The sequence below is a fragment of the Hyaena hyaena genome, unplaced genomic scaffold, assembly GCF_003009895.1.
Source record: "Hyaena hyaena isolate Hyena2069 unplaced genomic scaffold, ASM300989v1 scaffold_180, whole genome shotgun sequence".
Taxonomy (NCBI): domain Eukaryota; kingdom Metazoa; phylum Chordata; class Mammalia; order Carnivora; family Hyaenidae; genus Hyaena; species Hyaena hyaena.
In genome coordinates, this window is record NW_024080811.1 from 1,489,168 (window position 1) to 1,515,959 (window position 26,792).

The window sequence follows — 26,792 nt, forward strand, 5'->3', positions numbered from 1 at the left end:
TTGTGCGTGACTCAAAGATGCTGATTTTGGCTGTGACTTGGGTGAGCGGCACACAGTGCCCGAGCTCTGGGACCCCACGCTTGGAGTGGCGTTGCCCAGCATTTGCTGTGGGCCAGAGCTGAAGGTGAAGAACCGGAGAGGGGTGGGGGTGGGGATGGTAACCAGTTTAATCCTGCGACAGCTATTTAGAACTAAAGGCAAAAAAACTAAAGACGGGGAGGAGTCTTCTGGGAAACGAAACCGAAAGGGGCAAAGTTAGCCGCCCTCTGTTGGGGCAGGTTGGGCGGCAGAGGCAGCTGGGCGGAGGTGACCATGGCTGTGCCAGGCTCCTTCCCGCTGCTGGTCGAAGGGTCCTGGGGCTCCGAGCCTCCGAAGAACCTGAGCACCAAGTTGCAGATGTACTTCCAGAGTCCGAAGAGATCGGGAGGCGGGGAGTGTCAGGTCCTCCAGGAACCGGGCAGTCCGGGGCGCTTCCTAGTGTTCTTCCATCCAGTGGACGGTGAGGGGCGCAAGGGATGGGGGTGAGAGGGGACAACCAGGGGCTACCCCCAGGGTAAACTTGGGTCTGGGACCTGCAGCCCGAGAATCCCCCCGGCTCCAGCAGCAGCCGTGAGCGAGGGCGAGGGGCTGCGGAGCCCATGAAGAGCGCGCGGGGGGCGTTGTGCTTCTGGGCGCTCCCGGGCGCTGCCTGGAGGTGGCGGCAGAACTGCGCGAGTGAGTTAAATAAACGTGTAGCGCGGAGAAACAGAAAGGACTCGGCCGGCTCTACTCCCCTCATCTTACCCGACTGCATAGTGTGTGAGTGGCGGCGTTGCAAGTCCATTGCAATTGTTTTCCACCTATTAAAGCAGCTGTTCTAGAACTCCAAAGGTTAATGGGAGCACAATGTTAAGGGAAGAGAAAGTTTCCGGGGAGAATCACATGTGAACTGATTCCTCAGGGCCCGTTCGATTTCTGATAGGGAGAATATTGGGGACGGCTCTTCAGATGGGAGCTGGCTGCGTGAACAAGTACAGGGGGCAGGAAAGCACAAGGCATCTTCAGGCAACGTGCAGGGCTCTCTCTGGGAGGTTTGGCTTTAGGAGCGAGTCTACTGACCCCTGTGTACAAGCAAGGTCTGAAGACGGGTCCTAAAAATACGTGCGGCCTTGGAAATTTAAGGTTAGGAAGGAGACGTCTGTATCTTACAAATCTTAGGCCTTCTGTTATTAAACTTCCTTCTTGTGAAACGGTGGGCAGGAAATTGCTAAGAGAGAGTTGGGTTGAGATGGTGGAGGGCCTTGTAGGATACCATAAAGCGGATGAATGCGCCCTCCCCATAGCAGGGGAGAGACCTGTCCAAATATACTTTCAGGGGATAAATTTGGTTGGCAATTAAGTATTTGGACTTCTTTTGGGAGAGAGCTTGGAAATCTGCACTTTCAGGAGAGTCACGCGATGTTCTAGGTGAGGACCAGTGAGTCCTTGAATGCTGAAAATCAGCCTGGGGATGGAAGATACCTATTTGCGTGCTATTCTGGATTTGGTAACTGAGATCAATGCTCTGAGAGAGAGGGAGGGAGAAAGAGTCCCCCTTTTCTTCAGTTATTTTTTAGGTGAGGAGTCATAGGGAATTTCTCCCAGTGTTTCTGGGGTGACTTGGAGGAGGACAAAAGTGCTGCCTAAAATCACATTGGGTTTAAACACAGAAAGTTATTGGAGGAAGAAGCCCGTGTGCTGCTGATCACGGGCAGAATCTCTGTTCAGGGTGCACGAGTACTTCCCCTCGGTTTCAAGTGGTCCTCCGCCTGGGGGCAGGGGAGATGTTTGAGTTGGTCTGGGTTGGGAGTTCTGAGCTTCGTGGGAGGAAGTTCCTCCCCACAGGCAGTTGAGCGGCTGAGTTGTCCCTACTTTAGGAAAGGGGGAAGATAAGCACCCACCAATTAGTATCTGCTTGTTCAAGACACTACCGGGTCTGTACTGAGAGGCTTGTGACCTGCTGTTCCCAGAGCATGCACTTTTTCCTTTGGACTCTCCTCGGAAGGAATGTGGACAGTCCCTGCTTCCACCTTCCTGTCGCTGGATCGGGACAAGTATTTGAGCCAGAGGAGAGGCAATGAGGTTTACATGAGAGAAATTGGAATGCTCTAGGCAGAGACCCAAAAAGGAAAGAATGAAACCCAGAGAGAGGAGGGGTCCATAACTAAGAGTGTAAAAGGCGAGGCAGGTAGAGACGGGAGATCTGTTAGGTTCACAGCCCTTATGAAAACAGAGTTCCAGGTTTTCCAAGGATTAATTTCACCAAGGAATGTGGAGAGGGAAGCTGCGTAATGTAAGCCAAGTCTCTTGGGTTTCATTTTCCTCGAGGAGTTTTACCACTTTGATTGTAACTGTCGACATCATATGAGCCTGGCCCTTAGGGACCTTCCTTCTCCTTTAGAATCCTGTTATCCTCAGGAGTAGTTCTCAAATTGGGATCACAGATCTCTGCATCTGACTCACAGCAAGCTAAATAGACACAGTCCCAGCTCTCTGTCTTAGACATTTAGGACAGCTCTGCACATTTAAACAGCACCCCAGGTGTGCTAAAGTTTGAGAAACCCTGTTGTTTGGTGACAACGCCGAATGAGCAAAAAGGGAAATGATTATACAAAGTACAAATGGCATAAAAATACTAACAGCGCAAAATACGATTTTGTGTTGATAACATCATTCTCTTCCAGCCCTGAAAACAGAAATGGATTCAGTCTCCCTTCCAGGCTTCTTTCTTCACATTGCCCAGCCCACTACCTCTACCTTCAGTAGTGGCCCATCTCATATTACCCCCAGCACAGACAACTCAAACTTAGTACAACTCAAAACCTTTTATGGACTAAGGTCCCGGATGGGTTGGGTGGGGGTGGAGAGGGTTCCTATTCAGTTTCAGTTTCCTACCAGAGGAAGCACTGCCTCAATAACAGGTTGTCAGAAATTTGCTAACAATGGTTGACCCACTCTAGTGGGTCCTCGGGCAGTCTTTCTTTTGCAGGTATTCCTTCTACCCTCCACTCTAGGAAATGGCTTCAACAAATACAGGCCCACAGTGTAGCACAAGTTTATCCACATAGTAATATAATTCATATAGTAAGAATGAGCCCAACAGCACTTCTCTATAAAAATTAGTGTATAGCAAGCAGAAGTATTTGGAAGCTATATCTTATTTTTATTTATTTGTTTGTTTATTTATTTATTTAGAGAGTGTGTGTGCACATGAGCAGGGGAGGGTCGGAGGTGGAGGAGGGGGAGAATGAGAATCCCAAGCCGACAGTGAGGACGTGACCCTGACCCTCTCAAACCCACAAACTGAGAGACCATGGTCTGAGCCGAAATCAAGAGTTGGATGCTTATCTAACTGAGGCATCTAGGCACCCTGCTGTATCTTACTTATAAATGGCTCACTCAATTTCTGAAAAGTCAAGTGTGAATTGACTATAATACGATTTTAAGCCCTGTTTCAGATATGTGCATTTTTCATTCTTTCTAGCCATCATTTGGCTCCTGATTATTTTCAGTCTCTTTGGGGCAAAGATACCCATCTCCTTACGTACAATTAAATGTAGGTGGTCTGAAGTTAGTGCAGAAGGGAGGTCGTCTACATAGGGTAAGGATGGCTGGACATCAGAGTTTCAGCTCCGCCCCCCCACCCCCCATCCCCGCCAGATTCACCTCTCCTTGTTGCAGATCACTTACTGATATTGCTAGTGCCTGCTCTCTTGAAACAGTGGTGCCGTACATATTGTGCACAATATCAGAACAGGCTTTTGTGTTTAGATGCCTCGATAGGACTCTCCCAAAGTCTAAGAAATGATAAAAGGAATGCATCAAGAAGCCCACAGCTCTGGACAACTTGGCTTATAAAACTTGGCTTGTTGTCAGGTTTAAGGGGTCTTATCCAGTCCTCAGTTCTCACTCTAGCTTAGGACAGCCCCTCAGGAGTCCGTGTGAAAACCTCTTCTGTCTGATAAAAATGAAATTAGAGTCTGGCGTTCCTTCTCATGTTGTTTCTGGGGCTTGTTTTCTGAGTTAGTATCCAGTTAAGGCCTCACTTCTATCCCTTCATGGATGACTGAGGTGGGCAAGTTATTTAAGCTCCTCTTTATGAAAACTCCATATGTCTTTGGCCTCTCAGACCATCCACATCAGACTACAACATGGTAGCCCGAATTCCCGTCAGAGCCACATCTGTGAGCAGTAGGGCACCTTCAAAGGTTCCCCTTCACCCTGACCTCTTTGCGCCATCTAACTATTTTGACCACATCTCCTCCTCTAAAGTTACTCATTCCCTGTTTTCCGTGGCCTGAGGTACAGATTTTCCTTTTCTGTCTCTGGCTGTTCCTCGTAATTATAACCTACATTTGCATAACTCTTGTGGGTGTTACAGAATTCATTCACAGGCACTGCTTTAAAGGAGGAAACAGACTCAAGAAGTTAAGATATTTTCTCAGTGTCACTCATCTAGTTTTAGGCAGAGCTGGAATTTGAATCCAAGTCTTTGGACTCTTATGTCCATTATTCAGTTTTTTCACTACAGCCCAGCTGCCTGGTATGCTAATTCCTTTTTTTTTTTTACATTTGTTTATTTTTGAGAGACAGAGAGAGACAGAGCACAAGTGGGGAGTGGCAGAGAGAGGAAACACAGAATCCAAAGCAGGCTCCAGGCTCTGAGCTGTCTGCACAGAGCCCGACGCAGGGCTCGAACTCATAAACTGTGAGATCGTGACCTGAGCTGAAGTTGGACACAACAGACTGAGGCACCCAGGCGCCTCTCTCTCTCTCTCTCTTTTTTACAATCTGTCCTATCCCTTCTTTTCTATTCCTTTTACTAGTGGATGTGAGGCTTGTACCACAGGTTAAAGAACTGAGTGAAACATCTTTTGCACTAGGCTCTTGGCCATTCTGCTCATGGTCACTCAAGTCGCCTTCCTAAAACACAGCTGTCATCATGCCATGTCCTAGCACCCAATCTTCACTGGCTCACCATGAGGCATGCTTTGATTATTTCCCCTCACTTGTGGAATAAATATTGCTACCTTTCTGAGTGCCTACTGAGCACCAGGTACTGTACTAAGTTCTTTATAATGTTTTTCAACACACAACACCCGTACAAGACAGTCTTCATTAATTACTTATTATAGACAAAAAGACTGAGGCTTTGTAAGTAAGACTTATTAAAGAACATGCCCAAGGTTTAAAAAAAAGTGTAAAGATGGAATTGAAATCCATATGTCTACTTGTTAAAATTTTCCTCTTTTCACCACACAAGGACTCGCTTGGGAAACTGACCGAGCTATTGAATGATAAGAATGAAGCCCTCTGAAAATCATGGAGTAATTTTGTGAATAAAAATTGCTTGACAATTTGTTTTAAAATTTCAGTTCGGCAAAAAGTTCTGGAGAAAAAGAACCATGAGTTAGTATGGCCAGGAAAAGGTACATTCAAGTTAATGGTCCAGTTGCCCACAGCCCCAGACAAGGTCCAAGATGTCTTTGAAGGGGAAATTTCAACAAAGGTAAGTCAAAGCATGAGTAAACGGGAAGTAGGGTGTTCTGGCGAGGTGTGTGGGAAGGGAATCACAATATGGGGAATGCAGTAGGATGAGAAGTAGAAATTAAATTGGAGTAGAAATCACCTTACAGATGTGGAAGGAGTGAAAGTGGTCATGAGGCCGTTACGGAATAATGAAGGAGGGGGTGCTTTTTGTTTGATTTTAGGTATTTTTGGAAAAGTCAGAATTTTCAGATTATAATAAGGGTGGTTTGAAGATAAAAATTTGGGGGTGTGTTTGTCCTGGGTGTTTTTAACCTGGAACTTGCTCTGTTTGCTTTATTCTTACATCATTTTGAGGGGACAGTGATCCATACTGCATGTACTATTTCTTCGACTGTCAAATGGGATAGTGATAGTATCTACCTCATTGGATTGTTGTGAGGATTAAATAGACAACCTCTATAAAGCATCTGACCCAGTGCTAGTTAATAGCAAACTCAATAAATGTTAAACGGGGGAAAATATTTAGGGCTTACTCCATGACCCCAAACACTTGGTGTTAAGTGGAGTTTCTGTTATTTGTGACTCATTTTTTACCAATGATTTGGAATCTAAGTAGATACAACACTACACACGAGGTGCATTCCGCAGCATAATTGCCAGAGCTTTTTGTTATTGTTTCTATTGACCCTATGCCTCCAGGCCAGTCCCCAGGGACAGCTTCTCAATGTAAAGAAATTATTAGTAATTTATTGATGCTACTCTATTGTCTGTTGAATTTCAGGAACCAGAGACCGAAGAACTTGTTGAAGAACCAGGAAAGGCCAAAGAACAGAGACAGCTGGCCTCCGCCAGCAGTTTTCCTTTCATTAAACGTCACCCCTGCAAGGGTCACCCTTCTCTACTTGACGTCACAAAGCAGGGTGTGCTTAGCCTAGAGATGCCTCAGCCTGCATCATCTACATACTGTCCGCTGGCCAGTTGTGCTGAGGGTGAGCATTGGGGAAAACCCCTGAGATCTTAGGGCTCAAGTAGAGGGTTGGGAACAGCTCTCTCTGTGGGGACTGGGAGATAACCTTGCAATTGAAGGGAAGTGAAGAGGTACCAGGGAGATGGTGATAAGCCAGTCTTTAGAGCCTGTTGAGAAGCAGGGACGTGATGTGGCAGTGGGTGCCGTATGTGGCTAAGTCTGTTTCTGAGCACTGAGTGTGGAAAGTGCTGTCCTCTGGAGCCACAACAGGAGGGTGGACAAAGACTTCTAAGTGCTGGGTGCAGGATGTGGGTGCAGCACCCCCCAGGCCAGCAGCAGCTCTTCTCATCTCATCTGCTGTAGGAAACAGCCTGCAACCTAGTGGCTGTTGTGGACCCTGCTGCTTCACTTGTGTCTGGATGCTGGCCTGTAGTACCACCTTCCAGTTACTAAAGAAGCAATTAGTCTTCCTGGCTAGGCATGCTGTTATAGACGGGGAGGGATGAGGACATAGGCTGAATGGCTGAGTGAGTGAGAGAAAGTGATGCATATATCCAAATCTTAGGGAAAAGGAATTCCAAACAACGTATAAATTATTGTCCTCTAAAATTGAAGTGGTCTTGAGAACATGTTTAAATGTTTGCAACTTTCTCTTTTGAAAATAGCACTAGGCTGAGGGCTGCCTTTACTTGGCAAACCAACTGGCCAGGGATGTATATAGATTATTTTTATCTAACACGGCGGTGCTATTAAACTGTAGAATTTAGAATGCATGACTTTCTTAGGAAGCTCATGATTCATATAAGATAGAGATTTTTTTTTGTCTGTTTAGAGTAATTCCTGCTCTCTGTTCTTCAGATATGGAACTGGCTTACATAACTCCCGGTGTTCATTGTGACCCTCTAAATTCTTATCTATTCTTGGAAAATGCATTATGTGTTGTACCCTCAAACTCAATTTTAGACCAGTAAGTGGTTTTATGCTGGTACATCTGTACCATTTCCTAGGTCTAGAATTTAATCAAGTCGGTGTTTCTTATGGTTTCATAGATTTTACCCTGGCTGTGTCTTAACTGTTTGGTCAGCACTGTTTCAGATTTGCTTATACAAGTATATTCTTAGGAAGAGCCATCCAGCCCCATCCCACCAATGGAATTTTCATCATCCTGGAGATTTTAGACTCATTTGCTGAATGTTTTTACATGACCCAGACTCTAATGATAGTACCCAGCCAGGAAGTTGGGCAGTCTAACAAAATACTTAATTGAGCCCTTTATGAGACATAAGAGGACGTCCTTTGTTGAATGGTTACTCCACACTGAATCCTAACAGCGAGCCTAAGTCTAGGACTCTTGGAATTAATTGGAATGGTGTAGACATTTTTCAGAACTGAGCAAAATCAGGGTGGAGGGTGGTTCCCTAATAGGTTCCATATTCCAGGAACAAGGAGAACAGAATCCTGCCCTGAAAGTGTATGGGGAATGCACAGAATCCTGAAGTTGAAGATGGACAAGCAGTTGATAGAGTAAGGGTAGGTCAATCAAGCCACACACCAACACCAGGGAATGTGAGCCCTGAACTGATGTTTGATTCCCGGCAAAGCTGAGTTTGGCTGGGTCTGAAAGGTGGAAACCAGCAACTGGAAGAACCTGTAGAGGAGAGACATGCAAGAGCAGAGAAACACTAGCCCTTGTGGTCCGCAAAGTCTGGCTTTTTCAAGTCTATATTTCCAGCCTGACTCATTTCTAAATTCCAGACCTTGTATCTGATCTTCCTGTTGGAAAATATGTGAGAGCCACCATGTCTGAAGCTACCTGTGTCATCTTCCTCCCCCTACCCTTTCTTGCTTCCTTATTTCTCTTGAAGTACACAACCGTCTGCCCATCATCTACTAGAAACTTCAGTCATCTCTCTTCTTTAAGCTTTCACAGACATCAGTCACAAAGACTTAATCAATGTAAGTTTTCCTCATCTATCCCTTCTTTATGCCAGACTCCCATTATTACCTCACAAATCCAACATGGCAGGAGTGCCCTGTATCAGGGATCTCTCTGTATCTGATGTTCTTCTCCTGAAATTTGGCCAGCCCTTTGTACTATTGCTGAATCTCCTGCCATCCTTATCACAGAGACCTTCTACAGCTCACTCTTAACTGCCAACTGCAAGATAAAGTTCACACCACATTCTGGATGAAGCTGATTTTTTTTGGCCTCACTTCTGTCTGTACATGAGTGCTCCTTGAGCTTCATCAGTTAGATCGTCTTTTCCTAAGAAGTTTGGCGCCGTCACGACACTCTGCCTGTACTTCTATTGCTCACCACCCTTTCCATCCCACTTCTCTCTATCTACACTCTAGAGAGCTTTCAAGATCCACTCAGCTTCCCCTTTGCTCTGAAGCCTTTCTAAGTCAGCCCAGTCGCCTTCTTTCTCTCTTGGATTCCTGGCTGGATTGTTGATGCTCTTCATTGGGAAATTAACCAAGCCTCTCTGGTGATGGAGCTTCTAATAGTTGTAGAAGCTTATGTTGCTGGAAAGGCCCTAAACATTTGGTTAATCCAATACTCTTCATTTTGTAGAGAGACATTCCTGAGGTCACATGGCTAGAGTGGCAGAGTCAGGGCTTGAACTCAGGCAACCTCACCCCTAGCTCGGGAGTCCTCCTGCTTCATGACATCTGTCACATTGAATGATAATTTAGGTTATTATTGAATCCTTAAGGCAATTTTTATTTGGTATGAATGTGTGTGTGTGTGTGTGTGTGTGTGTGTGTGTGTGTGTGTGTGTTGTGTTATATCCAGCACGTAACAGGAATATGTGTCAGGGAGATCTGACTGGGGTAACAAACAACCTCCCAAATCATAGGTCAATATAGTTGGCAGCTGGGGAGTAGGGGAGTCTAGATTGCTTCATACAGTCATTCAGGAATCCCAGATTCCTTCCATCTTTTGACAACATTACTTTTGCTATGTGGCCTCCAAAGTCACTAAGAGGGAGAATGGAGAGTCACATAAAGGAGATTTGTACTGGCCGGGCTTGTAAGTATAATGCACACTTCCACACATATTCCATTAGCTACATAAACCTGACTGTGGGAAGTCTGGACAACGTTGCCCAGAAAGAAACAAAATGGATTCGGTGAGCACATAGCATTTTACTGTGTCATAATAAACCTTTACAAATGTCAGTTCCTTTTGTCATTTTCTTGTATGCCTCCATGAGAAAAATCTGTAAGTTCCTTATCTCATGTTTTATGTATGCATCCCTCTGTACACCTCTAGTGCCTTGAATGTAATAAGGGCCCCAGTTGAATAGTCGTTCACAGAATGTCTAAAGATCATATATACATCATGCTGCACTGGACAAGCATAGAGTGAGACTGACCTGATGCAGAGATGGAGCTCACTTAGGGCCAACAATGGAGAGGAACAAGCTGGCTAGGTGGGGAGGGGGTTGCTGTTCAGTAAGCTTGGCATGTACTTACAGCTCTCTAGGCAGTTTTACTTTCTATGTGTCTTCCTTGGTCATTCAACAAGTATCCTTTTTTCTCTTCGAGGATGAAAACGTAATACTTTTCAGAGCATAACGTGTTCCATGGGCATTGTAAACTATTCTTGCTTTCCTCCAGTGGCCGAAGCAGTAAATCTCCAATTCAGCAAATACTATTGAACCTCAAGTATATACTGTGTGCCAGCAATATAGGATGAATAAACATATCCCTTGCTTTTGAGAAGCCGAGTTCAATAACTATAATAAGGTGCTTGATAGAAGCATGTCAAATACTATGAAAGGCAGGTTCCTCAGAGAGACCAGGCAGAAAAGGATATAATAAAATCAAACTTAATAATAACGATAAACTGTTAAGGGCTCCATTTTATTTATTTATTTAAAAATTTTTTAATGTTTTATTTTTGAGAGAGAGAGACCAAGAGTGAGCAGGGGAGGGGCAGAGAGAGAGGGAGACACAGAATCTGAAGCAGGCTCCAGGCTACGAGCTGTCCTCACAGAGCCCGATGTGGGCTCAAACTCATGAACTATGAGATCCTGACCTGAGCCAAAGTTGGAAGCTCAATTGACTGAGCCACCCAGGTGCCCTGCTCCATTTTATTTTTTTTATTTTTTTTTTTTTAAATTTTTTTATTTATTTCTAGGAGAGAGAAAGATAGATAGCGTGAACAGGGGAGGGTCAGAGAGAGAGGGAGACACAGACTCTGAAACAGGCTCCAGGCTCTGAGCTGGCAGTCAGCACAGAGCCCGACGCGGGGCTCGAACCCACGATCCGTGAGATCATGACCTAAGCGAAAGTCGGACGCCTAACCGACTAAGCTACCCAGGCGCCCCTGCTCCATTTTATTTTTAATTAAATTAAGCAAAAAGCCTTCTAAAATCTGTTTGAGTTAGCCAAGAGAATGAGAAGGAAAGAGGACAATGTCTTAAGATGATTTACTTTGCCAAGATCATGATGATGGATTAACATAACATCTTGTGCCTCTTTTATCCTAAAAGCAGATGTGTCAGAAGAACTGGAGAGAAAACTTTCTCTCAATAGAAGATCAGAAAAAGTGGAAGATACCTCAGAAGAATGTGAAAATATTTCCTCTTTGGTTGCATTTGAAAATCTCAAGGCAAATGTCACTGATATAATGGTAATCTTGCTAGTGGAGAACATCAGTGGTCTGTCGAATGATGATTTTCAAGTGGAAGTAATACGAGATTTTGGTGTTGCTGTAGTCACCTTTCCAAAATGTATAGGTAAGATCAAGTGATGCTGTATTTGCCAATCTTTCTTTGTGCCACACTTTGGGATTTGAGACACCAAGCTAATGGAATGTCTTTGAAAGTTGGACTCTTTCTAGTAGCTAGTAAGAGAGGACTCCAAGTTAATATAGATGCTTTTTTATTTTAAAAGAGAAGCAAATTTGTTTTAAAACTAAGTTCTGATATATACAGTAAATCAGACTTTATTGTATGAGTGGTGTGTGTGTGTGTGTGTGTGTGTGTTAGAGAGAGAGAGAAAGAGAGACAGAGACAGGTACTATGCTAAACTCACTACATGTATTAGTTTAATTCCTCTTTTCAGCAACCTTTTGTTTTCAAGTTTATTTACTTGGCGAGGGGCGGGGGAGGGGGGAAGGGGCAGAGAAAGGAAGAGAGAGAGAATCCTAGGCAGGCTTCACACTGTCGGTGTGGAGCCCTACTAAGGGCTTGAACTCACAAACCATGAAATCATGACCTGAGCCAAAGTCAAGAATAAGATGCTTAACTGACTGAGCCACCCAGGTGCTCCTCAACAACCTTTTGAGATCATTATTATTATTTCTCATTTTACAGTTGAGGAGACAGAGGTGCAGAGCTGCCAATAAATTCTTGGATTTGAACACAGGCAGCCCTGTTCTCTTATCTCCTTTACCATATATATCCTTAGTACTTTCATGGCCCCACATAGCCGGGAGAGTAAGTGTAAGGGATGCAGGAAATGAATGCTCTTCAATGTCTGAGGGAGGAGTCATCTTCAAAAGGACAAGGAAATTTCCCAATTCTAAGCCCTCACTATTCCATGGTCATGGCAGTAGAATGGTTAAATAAGAGCACAGGTCATGAAGTCAGAATTCTAGCTCCAAAATTTAACTACTTATCTGAGGTTGTCTGAGCTACTATCCTCTGCGCTTTACTTTTCTCATCTGTGAAATGGAGAAAGTAATACCTGCCTGATACAATTTCTAAGGGGATTAAATGAGATAATGTTTGCAAAGCTCTTAATTTAGTATCTGAGACATGATAAGGATTCAAGAAAGAGAGCTATTCTTATATCGAGCTATTCTTATCATTATTCTTCTAAAGGTAAAACTAAATGGACTTGCTTTTGTTCATTAATCAAAACTCTTGAACATCTACTATGTGCCAGGCTCTCATCTAGGTGCTGTGGGTACAGAGATGAATAATTCTTGGTTCCTGCTCTTGAGGACCCTATATGGAGTTGGAGATCCATATGTAAATGAAAAATCCAGATGCAAGAGGAGAAGCTGCCTCCTTCAGCCACAGCAGGCTGTGGGGAATGGGAGGAAAGGGGACCCAAACAAGGTGGCTTGGTTTTGCCTTGATTGCTTCCTTCTGTGAAGTTTATACCCCAGTGATCCAAGTCTTCCAGGTCCCTGATACACTGTTGTTTCCTGCCACTGCTCTTCTCTCTGCCTGAAATGTTTCCTCCTCTTATCTGTCTGCCAATCTCTGCTTCATCCTTCAGAACTCAGATCAGCACCCACTTTCTCTGTGCATCCTTATGGGATTCCTTGTATTTGTCTTCCTGCCTCATCTGATCCTACAATAGGCCATTTGTTTGCTTTCAAGACTCCCTCCCTCCTGGGTGGTGAACTTTCAAGGGCGTGTTACAGTCATCTCTCTATTCCCAGATCCTAGCAGAGTGCCTATCACATCATGGACCCACTATCAATATCTATGAGTTTCAAAGAGATAATCAGGCTAAGTCCTGATGAAGGAATAGGACCAAGATTTTCTAAAAATAGGAGCAGGGCATTTCAGGCATTGGAAATTATATACTGAGGCAAAAGAGAATGGGGCTTTCAAAATAATGACATTTTGGCAATATGGAAAACAAAATGAATGGCAGAGAATAACCAGAGGTGATGTTAGGAAATTAGTTTAGAGTCAAATAGCCAAACAAGGGCGTTTGAGGCCTAGCTGAGGAGTGTGAACTGATGCCTGAAGATAATGGGGAGCCGTTGTAGGACTTGTAAAACAAGTGACATGAGGAGAGATTTGCATTTGTAGAGAGAACTCTCCAGGAGGATGACAAGTGGGGTGGGGGAGGGCTGTGACCAGAAGCAGGGACACAGCTCAGTGGCAGTAATCCAGGTAAAACATTTGTATGTGTATCGCTGTTCAGAGACCAGGAGTTTTAAGCATGTAAATTCTCATATAAAAATAATATCTTGCCTCTAAAAATTGAGTGTGCGGCTATCTCCTTTATCTCAACTAATACTCAGACAGTTTCTTCTGTATAATATAAAGATATAATCATAATTTTCTGGTTGATTGATTGATTGATTGATTGATTTTGATTTGTAGATGCTGTGAAATTTGTTGATCGTTGTGCCAGGCACCATTCAGTGAGACAACTTCAGCTTTCTCCAAGACTTCTGGAAATGACAAAAACAATCAGGGTTGAAAACCTGCCACCTGGGGTTGATGACTATAATTTGAAATGTTTATTTGAGAATCCTCAAAATGGAGGAGGAAAAGTTGCCAGTATTCAATGTTTGCCTGAAGAGAGTTCAGCTCTGATTGAGTTTTTTGATGAAAAAGGTAATATCCATGAGCCTGACTTTGTAAACCTACCTGACATAATCTAAACCATTTTAGCAGATCTTAATAGTTATCAGTTGAGTTCTGATGCATTTTATTTTTTATTCATAAATTTCATTGGACATCCAGTTAGTAATCCCAGTCATCTGGGATATGATAGTTAATGAGTCCAGTGGTTTAAACATTAGAAAAGCAATGCTGAGGATATAAGGAGATTTTCTCATGAGTCTCTACCTATAATGGAAAATATGTATTTGTTAGAATCTTTGAAATGCTGTATTAAAAAAGAGATGATCTGTGTTTTAGCTGTATACTTGGTAGAAATTTTCAAGTTAATTTCCACAAGATTAGGTAAAGAAATACTCAGAAACACATACAGTAACTATAAAGTATCACTACTTTCCCTTTCACCTGTCAGCACCATCATTCAGAAATTAATAGGGGTGGTTAATGGCATCCATTGGATGCCTGCTGGATAGTTCTTTGCAGCAACCGTGTGAAAACCATGTCCGGAGGAACCTCAGGGAAACACTTCTGAGGGTTTTGTGAATATTAGATGGCCAGTTCTCTGAGGCATGTACAAAGTCAGCTTGGAGATTCCACTTGATGTTCAGAGGTGAAGGCTGAGGAGTAGGAATTAGGGTGTCAGATGTTTTAGAGAAAGAAGTAACAGTGGGTTTGGGATTTACAGGGGTAGCACGAGACAGGATCACGTGGTATTCCACTCACTGAAGATAAACTGTTCATGGGAATAGGGGCAGGAAACTCCCTGGGGCTTTGATGAGTTGGGGAAACTGGGGTGAAGGTATGGTTTGGATTAAGATGGAATGAAAGTCCTAGTGTTTCTTGGACAAGGTGACAAAAAAGAAGAGCTTCTGACACAATTTCTTTAAATCTCCCTGAGCCTGAGTTGGGCCCAGGGAGAGAGCTACATCAAGCTGTCTACTCCAGAAATTAACTTCCCAGTTTATGGTGGGGCCTCTAGCCTCTTGAAGGTCTGGGCAGTTGACTCTGTCCTCAGAATGTCTACCTTACATGTGTATGGCTAATAAGAGGAACTGCTTAAGTACAGTTACTCTATGCAGAGCTGCATCTGTGAATAGCAGGGTACTCACAGAGGTTCCCCTTCACCCTGGCCTCCTGGTGCTATCTGACTATGTTGAACATGCTTTCTCCTCTAAACCCACAAACTCTCTGTTCTCCATGTCTGAGATACACTGATCTCCCCTTTCTTTCTCTGGCTGCTCCTTCTTGTGATGATGACTTACATTTGCATAGCTCTCCAAGGTGCTGTAAGATGCGTTCACAGACATTGCTTTGTGGGCATTGCTATTACTGTAATCCCTATTTTACAAATGAGAAACTGTGGCAGAGAAAGGCCAAATCACTTGACTAAGGTTATACCGCTATTAAGTGTTAGGGCCAGGATTTGAACATGGCTAGAGTGGCCCCTAATCTATATTCTTAAATTCTCCATCCTTTCCTAATCTCCTGCTCATCCATACCATTAATTTTTCTTATGGACCATCTCACCACTTACAACAGGTTATTAGTAATGAGGCAAACTGTAACTAAAACTGCATTAAAAGCATAATTGATTTAGCAATCTACATTTTATGCAGGTTATTTGAGAGGAATAAGTAAGGCACTCTGAAATTATTTTATTCAATTTTACATAGTCTGATTCACAGAATCTCAAGGAAAGGAACTCTTTTTTTTTAAACTTTTTTTTTTTAAATATTTTTTATTTATTTCTAGGAGAGAGAGAGAGAGAGAGAGAGACAGCGTGAGCAGGGGAGGGTCAGAGAGAGAGGGAGTCACAGACTCTGAAACAGGCTCCAGGCTCTGAGCTGGCAGTCAGCACAGAGCCCGATGCGGGGCTCAAACCCACGAACCGCAAGATCATGACCTAAGCGAAAGTCGGACGCTTAACCGACTAAGCCACCCAGGCGCCCCTCTTTTTTTTTTTTAAAGGAGGGGAGAACTGTTTCAGATTTTTAAATGTTTATTTATTTATTTTGAGAGAAAGGGTGAGCAGGGGAGGGGCAGAGACAAAGAATCCCAAGCAGGCTCTGCATTGCTAGCACAAAGCCCAATTCATGAACCATGAGATCATGACCTGAGCCAAAATCAAGAGTCAGATGCCAAATCAGCCAAGCCACCCAGGTGCCCCTTAAGAGAAGGAACTCTTATTGAATACCTATTGTAGGTGAGATCTTTTGCTGTGTTTTCTATCACAGTATCTCACTGAATCCTAGTGATAACTTGTATATAGTTACTTTTTCTTGCGCAGAGAAGGAAACAGGGTGAAGAATTTAAGGTACAATAAGGAATCATCTGTGATACTTCTTGGGTCAGACAGATCAGAGTTCAAATCCTAGCTTTGATGCTTATTAGCTTTGTGATATTGGGCAAATTACTTCATTACTTTATTATTTTTAGTATATTTTTTATTGAGGTATAGTTGACACACAGTATTGCATTAGTTTTAGGTGTTCAACATAGGGATTCAGCAGCTCTATACCTTATGCTCTGCTCACAAGTGTAGCTACTATCCATCACCATACAGCACTGTCACAATATCATTGACTATATTCCTTATGCTGTACCTTTCATCCCTGTGACAATGATCAATAATGATTTCATAGCTGTAATGTATCTCCCACTCCCCTTTATCCATTTAGCCCATCCTCCAACCCACTTCCCTTTAGCAATCATCAGTTTGTTCTCTGCATTTATGGGGCTGCTTATTGTTCATGGGTTTTGTTTTTTAAATATTTGTTTATTTTTGGGAGGGTGCAAGCAAGGGAGAGGAAGAAAGAGGGGGGACAGAAGATCTGAAGCAGGCTGTATGCCGACAGGCTGACAGCAGCGAGCCTGATGTGGGGCTTGAACTCACAAACCATGAGCCACCCAAGTGCCCCAATTTGTTTTGTTTTTTAGATTCCACATAAAAGTGAAATCATATGGTATTTGTCTTTCTCTGACTTATTTCACTTAGCACAATACCCTCTAGGTCCATCCATGTTGTCACAAATGGCAAGAGCACATTCTTTTTTATATCTAATTAATATTCCATCATCCACATGTGCACACGACTGCATGCATGTGTGTGAGTGTGTATCACAGATATATACATCCATCTTCTTAATCCATTCATCTGTCGGTGGCCACTTAGGTTGTTTCCGTATCTTGGCTATTGTAAATAATGTTGCTAAGAACATAGTGGTTCATGTATCTTTTTTAATTAGGAGGGTTCTGTTTTGTTTGTTTTGTTTTCTTTGGGTCAATACCCAGTAGTAGAATTACTGGACTGTATGGCCTTTCTATGTTTACTGTTTTGAGGAATCTCAATACTGTTTTCCACATTGGCTTCACCAATTTACATTCCCACCAACAGTGCATGAAGGTTCCTTTTTCTCCACATCTTTGCTAATGCTTGTTATTTCTTGTCTTTTTGATCACGTTAGTGGTCATCAGTCCTGCCCAGGCTTGGAGCCTGCACAAAGCCATGTTCAGAAGTTCAAATTATATGTAATGGCCTCTGAAGGCCACATCCTTTTCATGATGTCTGGCTCCAGGTCTAAGAGACAATCACTCACAAGGTGAAATTATTTTTAGCACTGTTCTACAAGGATGCTATTTTAATTCAAGTTGTTACTAGAGTTCATTCTAATTCTCTTCCTTCTTAGACCTCTTGTACCTATCTAATAACTAACACAAAACGAAGAGGGGCTTTGGGAAGAAGAGTACCCCCGTGTACACACAGACACACACACACATATCCCACCCTAGTAACTGTCCCAGTAAAAGTGGCAGAAGGGGGGGTCATAGCAGGGACAAGGGGAGGTTCAGAACCTGCTGAATCAGAATCCCTGGGGCTCGGCTCTCTAATGACTAGGAGGTGATCTTCTTTGGAACCCCTGGTAAAGGGGCAGGAGCATTGGCTTGGGAGTTACACAGACAGTGGCTGAAATCTTAGCTCAGATATTAGTATTATTAGATGACCCTGTTTGAATTCTCTAACCTTTCCTAGCCTCAGTTTTGTCATTTGTAAATAGGGATGATAATAATAGTGTCTCTATCTCAAAGAGTTATTGTGAGGATTAAATAAATAAGTATATGTAAAGCACTTAAAATGGTGTCTGACACATGGTAAGCTATGATGATGATTATTTTGCTCTCCCTCTTAGAGGTATTAATGAAATCTAGATAATCTTTGAAGCCTAAAATTGTGAGACTGTACAAGAAGCAGCAAATAGCATAATTCTTACATGAGTTTTGCTTTCAGCACCAGAATGTTTTTTAACTTTCTATAATTTATTTATTTTTTATAATTTACATCCAAGTTAGTTAGCACATGGTGCAACAATGATTTCAGAAGTAAATTCCTTAAGCTCCTTACCCATTTAGCCCATTCCCTCTCCCACAACCCCTCCAGCAACCCTCTGTTTGTTCTCCATAGTTAAGAGTCTTTTATGTTTTGTCCCCCTCCCTGTTTTTGTATTCTTTTTGCTTCCCTTCCCTTATGTTCATTTGTCTTAAAGTCTCCATATGAGTGAAGTCATATGATATTTGTCATTCCCTGACCAACTAATTTCACTTAGCATAATACCCTCTAGTTCCATCCATGTAGTTGCAGATGGCAAGATTTCATTCTTTTTGATTGGCAAGTAATACTCCATTGTGTGTGTGTGTGTGTGTGTGTGTGTGTGTGTGTGTGTGTACCACATCTTCTTTATCCATTCATCCATGGTGGACATTTGGGCTCTTTCCATACTTTGGTTATTATTGATAGTGCTGCTATAAACATTGGGGTGCATGTGTCCCTTTGAAACAGCACCCCTGTACCCCCTTGAATAAATACCTAGTAGTTCAATTACTGGGTCATATGGTAGTTCTATTTTTAATTTCTTGAGGAACCTCCGTACCATTTTCCAGAGTGGCTGCATCAGTTTGCATTGCCACCAGCAGTGCAAAAGAGATCCTCTTTCTCTGCATCCTTGCCAACATCTGTTGTTGCCTGAGTTGTTAATGTTAGCTATTCTGACAGGTGTGAGGTGGTATCTCAATGTGGTTTTGATTTGTATTTCCCAGATGATGAGTGATGTTGAGCATTTTTTCATGTGTCAGTTTGCCGTCTGGATGTCTTCTTTGGAAAGGTGTCTATGTCTTTTTCCCATTTCTTCACTGGATTATTTGTTTTTTGGGTATTGAGTTTGGTAAGTTCTCTATAGATTTTGGATACTAACCCTTTATATGGTATGTCATTTGCAAATATCTTCTTTATTTTATTTCTTTCTTTTTAAGTGTTAAACACCATCATGACCAAGAAATTTGACCTCAGTAATATGCCACTCTCTGTGTTTCCATACTATGCCTCTTTGGGCACGGCCTTGTATGGAAAGGAGAAACCTCTGATCAAGCTTCCAGCACCGTTCAGAGAATCATTAGATCCTCCCTTATGGAAGTTCTTGCAGAAAAAGCACCATCTGATGGATGAGATAAATGATGAAGTGAGGCATTGTCATGCTGAACTACTGTGGTCCGAATTCAGTGGTGAAGTTACGGTCAGACCTGCAACCACATTATTCAGTCTAGGTAGACTAAAGATCAGGACTTGGCGGGAAGATGTTTCCACATCATTCTCTAGCATCAAGTCTAAATATAAAGTCACCCCATTGAAAGTGGATCCCATAGTGTGGGACACCATAAAAAACAGTTTAGAAGATGACAAAATTTTGATTGAATTTGATACACTTATGGGGGTTGTAACCTTAGTGGGGAAATCAGAAGATGTACAGAACATTGAGCCACAAATCAAAGAATTAATAGAAAGTACAACTCAAAAAATTAAAAAAGAAGAGCAAAGTGTAAAGGAAAAAGTGGCCATTTCTCCAGGAAGGTATTCGCTTTTGTGTCACAGTGGTGTCCTGGAGCGTCTCCGCACTGAGTGCCCAGAGATGGAGATGTCTTATGAGGAAGCTTCTCAACACATGGGCTTCAAAGGACTCCACACAGATGTGTATAAAGCAAAGTGTGAAATACAGAAAAAGATATACATCATGGCTCAAAAAAACATCGAGCTTCCCCCTGAGATTTTCCAATTTTTGCAAAAAGTAAAACATGCAGAATTCTCTAAGTCCATTTTTATAGACCAGAAAATTCTTGCTGTTTATGAGCTAGAGGGTACAACTGTTCTCTTAACAAGCTATTCCTCTGAAGTCCTATTAGATGCTGAAAAGCAAATGATCAGTGCCTTAAGTTATAAGCACATAGACATTGAGGACAGGGAAATTCTTAATGTCAAGAAATGGAAAGGGCTCACTCGTAGTTTGCATAAGAAATATAATTCATCATCAAAGACTGTAATAATCAGTGAGTTAACCTCAGAAGCCAAAGCTAAGGTCGTCATTGCAGGCTTTGAGAGAGAAGTGAATGAAACCTACAGCTTGCTTTTTGACTTTGTGGAAGAACACACGAAAATAGAGAGATTGGTTGAAATAGAGGCTTCCATAATCATAGACTATTTGAAGACAGAAAAAAAACCATTCTTGCAAAAGATAAAGAAGACAAATGTTCAAGTAATTTTCAATGCTGAGAATAAACGGAAAGGCATTTTACTAATTGGCCCAAAGGCCAAAGTCCTGGACGGCATGTACATCATCAAGCAAGCCTGGGATTCCATCTGTATTGAAAGCATCCATATTGATAAGCCAGGAGCCAGCCAGTTCTTCCAGGAGAAAGCACAGTACTATAAAAGTGAAGTCAAACGGTTATTTGGATGTTTCATTGAACTACAGGAGAATGGAGGGAAGGAGGGAGGCGGTGACACTGATGGGCAGAAGTGATCCTTTCGGGCAGAGCTGGCCCCTGGAGTCTCCCTGATTGTGCAACAGGGCAACCTGACACAGTTTCCTGTGGAAGTGGTGGTGAGCACCGCAAATGAGGACCTGAAGCTCTCTGGTGGCCTAGCAGCTGCTCTTTCTAAAGCAGCTGGCCCTGAGCTCCAAGCAGACTGTGACCAGATAGTGAAGAAGATGGGCAAGATCCCACCTGGCCATGCCGTCATCTCCAAAGCGGGGAAGCTCCCATACCAGCATGTGATTCATGCTGTGGGGCCCAAGTGGAAGGGAGTCGAGGCCCTGAACTGTGTGCTCCAGTTAAAGAGAGCTGTAGAACAAAGTCTCCATTTGGCTGAAAACTACAAGTACCGGTCCATAGCCATCCCTGCTATGAGTTCCGGAGTCTCTGGCTTTCCCTTAGTCCACTGTGTGAGGACTATTGTTTTGGCTATCAAGAAAACCTTCCAGCATAACCAGGATAGAAACACCTTGAAAGAGATTTACCTTGTGGATACAGCAGAGAAGGCTGTGAAGGCCTTTGTGGAGGCGGTGAAAACTTTAATTGAAAACCCCGTGCCTGCCGCTGCTTTGCAGCCTGGTTTACCCACAGCAGTCCAGCCCCACTTGACAACAGTTCATGGAAACGGACAAATTTCATTGTCCCACGGAAACCTGAGGCTCTTGCTGGTGAAAGGGGATGTGCAGAATGCTACGGTGAGTGTCCCTACCTACAGAACACCCACCAAGGTATGTGACTCCACTTAGCCAGGTGCCAAAGGAATATTAGGATCTAGAGAAGGAATCCCATGCCCGCCCTCCCTCCCAGCCTCAAAACCAGTTTCCTCAGAAAACTGGGCTGCTTCGGTGAGGCATTTACTAGCAGAGATTGGCCAGTTAATTGTGGGGTCTGCAAGTGTATTCAGATTGCTAGGTCTCCAGTCGATGTGAAAACCCACAGTAGGATCTTACATTTATCCTCACCACTTACATATTCATACTTTTTCAGTTCCTTTATACCCATTATTTTGGCAAATCTAAGGTTACTTTCCTGTCAGATTTACTGAGAGCAGATACAGAAAAATTAGAATATTTGATGCAGGCAGAGGACAGTAATGTTGTCAATGGCGCTGAATCAAGATGAGCCACGTTACTCCTTGGTGACCCACGAACATCGCTTGGTCACATTCCCTCTCCTCTCTTCTCTGAGTGTCTGAATCTAGCCTGATTTAGAAAGTCTCTGTCAGGTCAAACCAGTCTACTCGTAGCTCAGACCTGCCAAGCTATGTTCATGCTGGTCCCCTCCCAAATGACTGCCCTGCCTCCCTCTGCCTGCTGCAGGGATTCCTATTTCCCAGATCCAACAAATCACTTCTGCTCTCCTGCAGGGACCCTATACTATTTATATATTGCTTTTTGACAGCTCTCTCTTGTCCTAGAGTGTTAATTAAACAAACATCTAGTAACCCTTTGCCTTGGATGACATTTTAACCTCTGAAATTAACATCCTCATTCCCCCCTCATAATGCCAAGCATGTGGCTCAAACATAGTCATCCTTGATGAATGTTTTTTGTTAGCATCTGAAACAAATTGTTGGCTTTATCTTTAAGGCTGATGTTCTTGTCAACTCTATTCCCGTGGATCTTGAGCTTAATAGAGGGCCCCTTTCTCAGGCCCTCTTGGCAAAAGCTGGGCCAAAACTCCAGAAAGAATTGAACATTGTTGGAGAAACGACAGTTGTTGACATGGGCACAGTTCTCCAAACCAGAGGATACGGTCTGCACTGCAGCCATGTGCTTCATGTGGTGGCTCTGAACTGGAGAGAGGACAGCACATCTTCATACAAGGTGGGGCCAGGAGTTAGGTTCTTTAGGAAATTGGGTAGCTCTTTGAACCCTCCTCTCAGTAAAATGTAGATTGCCTCTGTCACATTCTCAGCAGATTCTATCATTAGGTCTGGTTTGTTTGTTTGTTTGTTTGATTTGTTTTTTGTCTTTTTTAGCCCTGGCTGACTTCCCCGGAAGACTAGTTAATAATATAAATTGATTATAGTGCCCAATCATTATTAGGGCTCATTAAGAGTTATGGAAAATGACATGTCTTTAGTGGGGATAGCAAGGCAAGGGCATGAAGAATGGAAGAGGATGAAGGATTAGAACAGTATTTGCCTTGCTTCTTATCTTCATTCCTGAGTGAGTTTGGATCTTTTTGGAGGGCCTCTGACATTCCCTTTTCCTTTTCCTCATCAACTCCTATATTTTTCTTTCCTTTTTGGACTGTTCTTAACCTCTGTTGAAAGCAGAGGAGTAGACAGATCACAGTCAAAGTTGCTAAGTTCTTGTCCTTTTTGTTTTGACTCTCATTTCTAGGAAAGATGCATAAAGATGTGCTTTGTGCCTTTCAGATCATGGGAGACATAATCAGAAAATGTTTGGAAATCACTGAGAGCTTATCCTTGAGATCAATTGCATTTCCAGCCATAGGAACAGGAAATTTGGGGTTTCCCAAAAGCATTTTTGCTGAATTAATCATTTCAGAAGTGTTAAAATTTAGTAGCAAGACTCAACTGAAAACTTTACAAGAGGTTTACTTTCTGCTGCACCCAAGTGATCATGAAAATATTCAGGTACAGTCTCACTAATTTCTGGTTATTTTGGCAGCTGAGCCCTAATGTTCTCAAATGTCCTCTTGTCTGTTAGGTTGTTTTTTCCGTGTATTCCCTATACAGGTAAGTAAAGGAATAGGGTAGACTAGTTGTAGCACACCAAATTTCAAGCAAATTTGTGGATATAGAAAAAAATTTAACTTCTTATAAGGGAAAATTTCAAGCATTAATAGAAGTAGACAAAATAGTATAATGAATTCCCTGTACCCATCACTCATCTTCGCAATTATCAATCTCTGGCCAATATGTTTCATGTCTATCTCTATTTCTCTTCTTCCTATGTTTTTTTCTCTTTATTTATTTATTTTTTAAATTTAAATTTTAGTTACCATATAGTGCAATATTGGTTTCAGGAGTTGAATTTAGTGATTCATCAATTACCTATAGCACCTGGTGCTCATCACTACAAGTGGCCTCCTTAGTATCTATCACCCATCTAGCCCATCCCCCCACCCACCTCCCTCCCTCAATCCTCAGTTTGTTGTCTATCCTTAAGAGTCTCTTGTGATTTGTTTCCCTCTTTTTTCTCTCCCCCCCCATGTGTTTATCTGTTTTTTTCCTTAAATTCCACATATGAGTGAAATCATTTGGTATTTGTCTCCCAAGCAAATCCTAGACATAACTTAATCCATAAGCAATTCAGTATCTATTTTAAACAACAGGATTCCTCTTTAAAGGTAACATAAATGCAATACTATTTCACACAAAAATAAATTGAAAATCATTCCATTATTTTAGCAATTACCAAATCAATGTTCAGATTTCCAACTGTCCCATAAATGCCTTCTTTTGTTTTTATAGCTTGTTTGAATCAGAATCCAAATAAGGCCTATATATGGCAGGGAACTGACATACCTTAATCCTCTTTTAATCTAGGATTCCCTTCCATATGAACATGGAAATTTTAGTACATAACATAAAAGTTGTAGTCCTCTAAATGGGAGAAAGAACAGTTGTAGTCCTGTAAATAATGTGAGGGGGATGTCAGGATGAGATACAACTAAAAGGTGGGGGTAGAATGAACTCAGCGTAGCCCCATGTGAGTAGGAGAGTTGGGACTAGAAATACCAGAACCTCTTCAGTTGTACAAATCCATCAACCAGCTGCCCACCTTTATACATGGTGCTTCCTTGCCTGCCCCCAGAGGCCCAGGAGCCTGAGACTATGGCTCTATAGTCTTCCCTGGGCCCCCTCCAGCTGCTCTATCAGTCTTTAAGCAAAAAAGTTATTCATTAAAAAAAAAAAATCTCTCCTGCTTGCTTAAAAGGAGAAAGAAAGTGATGATTTGAGGGTGTCACTAACAGGCAAAGAAATGGAATAGGCTCACTAACCCTAGAATATAGACACCAGCCTCTTGCCCCAGAGAGGACTACTCCCCTAGCGATTCCTCTCCTGGTACATATAAGAAGTTAAAAAATGAAGTGTTTCTGTCCATGTGACTACCTGTGTCATAATACTGTGGGTTTTTTTTTTTTTTTTTTTTTTTTACAACTGGCAAGATATCTGCTCTCACTGGTTATGAAAAGAACACATATTCATTGTAGAAACTTTGAACCATACAAAATGCATTCATTCTGGTATTCTTTTACACATGTGTACTTTTTTTTTTTTTTTTTTGAGAGAGAGGAAGCAAGCAGGGGAGGGGCAGAGGGAGAGAGAAAGAGAATCCCAAGCAGGCCCTGTACTGTCAGCACAGAGCCCAATGCAGGGCTCAAACTTATGAACTGAACCATGAGATCATGACCTGAGCTAAAATCAATAGTCAGATGCTTAACCAACTAAGCAACCTAGGCATCTCTGAAAATGAAATTTTTTAATGGATGCTAAATATTCCAACACATGGATGTACCAAAATTTATTTAATCATTTCCCTGTTGGATTTTAAACTGTTTTATATTCTCTCTGTTATAAGTAGTATGTAATGAATATGCTTGTATTTATATGTTTGTCCACATATTTAATAGTTTTCCTAGAATGCATTTGTAGAAACAGAATTATATGTATTATTTTCATAATTTCAAAAATCTGTAATGAAAATAACACTTTGAGAGTTGTTCTTTCCTGAGTATGTGTACATGCAAGATTAAAAGCCCTGATGAGTCAAATAATTTATTCATCTACTGAGGATTATAGTGGTCAAAACTATCTTTGTATTTCCAGGCATTTTCAGATGAATTCGCCAGAAGGACTAATGGAAATTCCATCAGTGACAAAATTCCCAAGGCTGAAGATAAACAAGGTTCAGTGAAGCTATTAAATGAGAAATTATTTCTAGTTGCTATGTAACTATTCAGTGAAAGATGGTAGTGATGCTTTTTATGAAAGAATCAATTACTGATAAAGATGTTAAATTATATCCCATACACCTGAGCATGTAAGACACTGGCTGTGTTTATGTGGCCTGAAGTGAAAGAGTAGGCAGGCTAAATTATATAGCCTGTACAATGTTTTTAAGTGGTGACAAGGCATTTTCTAAGGATAATGTGACTTGTTTTCTCAAATAGATACATTTAAAGAGACAGTACCAACCAAATGCTTCTCTGTCAAATTTGCTGTTGCCATATTCGAGTTTATCCTGTTTGGAGTTTGCTGAGGCTTCTTGAATCTGAATGTGTATGTTTCCCATCAAATTTGGGAATTTTTCAGTCTTTTCTTCAATTATTTTACCACACTGATCTCTCTCCAGTGCTCCAATAACAAGAATGTGAAGGGTTTTGATAGCATCCCACAGGGCCCTAGGATCTCCTTTTATTCTTTTTAAAAAAAATCTCTTTTCTCTCTGTTCTTCACATTGGATAATTTCTGTTAATCCACCTCCAAGTTCATGGACTCTTTTCTCTGTCCACGACCCAGCCAGTGAATTTTTTTACTTCAGATACTGTATTTTTCAGCTCTAAAATGTCCATTTGTTTCTTTTTTAAAAAATATATATATTTTTCTGCAGGGCCTCTATTTTTTCCATTCATGCCAAATCATTTCCATGCATTCAACTGTGTTTACTTTGACCTCAGGGAGCATAGTTATACCAGATGCTTTAAAGTCTTGGTCTGATAATTCCAACATCTGGATCGTCTTGAGATTAGCATCTGTACTTGATTGTCTTTATCCTTGAAAACTGGTCACATTTTCTTTGTTCTTTGCATGACAATTTTGAATTATAGACTGAGCATTTTAAGTGTTATGCTGTGAAACTTGGGTCCTATTAAAATCCTCTGGGGCACCTGGGTGGCTCAGTAGGTTAGGCATCCCACTCTGCTCAGGTCAAGATTTCGAGGATTGCAAATTGGAGCCCCATGTCAGGCTCTGTGCCAACAGCTCAGAGCCTGGAGCTTTCTTTGGATTCTGTGTCTCCCTCTCTCTCTGCCCCTCCCTTGCTCATGCTCTGTCTCTCTCTGTCTCTCAAAAAAACAAAATAAAACAAAAAACATTTTTATTTTTAATTTTTTTAATATTTTTATTTATTTCTAGGAGAGAAAGAGAGAGAGACAGC

At 42.1% G+C, this 26,792-nt stretch overlaps 1 protein-coding gene across 1 annotated transcript in view; it reads left to right on the forward strand.

Annotated features, from left to right (window-relative positions):
• Positions 1–279: 279 nt before the first annotated feature.
• PARP14 (poly(ADP-ribose) polymerase family member 14) overlaps positions 280–26,792 on the forward strand; it is a 42,671-nt gene continuing 16,158 nt past the window's right edge. Inside the window, 9 exon segments of the mRNA XM_039240652.1 lie at positions 280–499; positions 5,394–5,527; positions 6,290–6,497; positions 10,981–11,223; positions 13,558–13,794; positions 19,105–21,353; positions 22,248–22,484; positions 23,042–23,263; positions 25,463–25,541. Coding sequence (XP_039096583.1) covers positions 313–499; positions 5,394–5,527; positions 6,290–6,497; positions 10,981–11,223; positions 13,558–13,794; positions 19,105–21,353; positions 22,248–22,484; positions 23,042–23,263; positions 25,463–25,541 — 3,796 coding nt within the window. The 5' untranslated portion in view covers positions 280–312.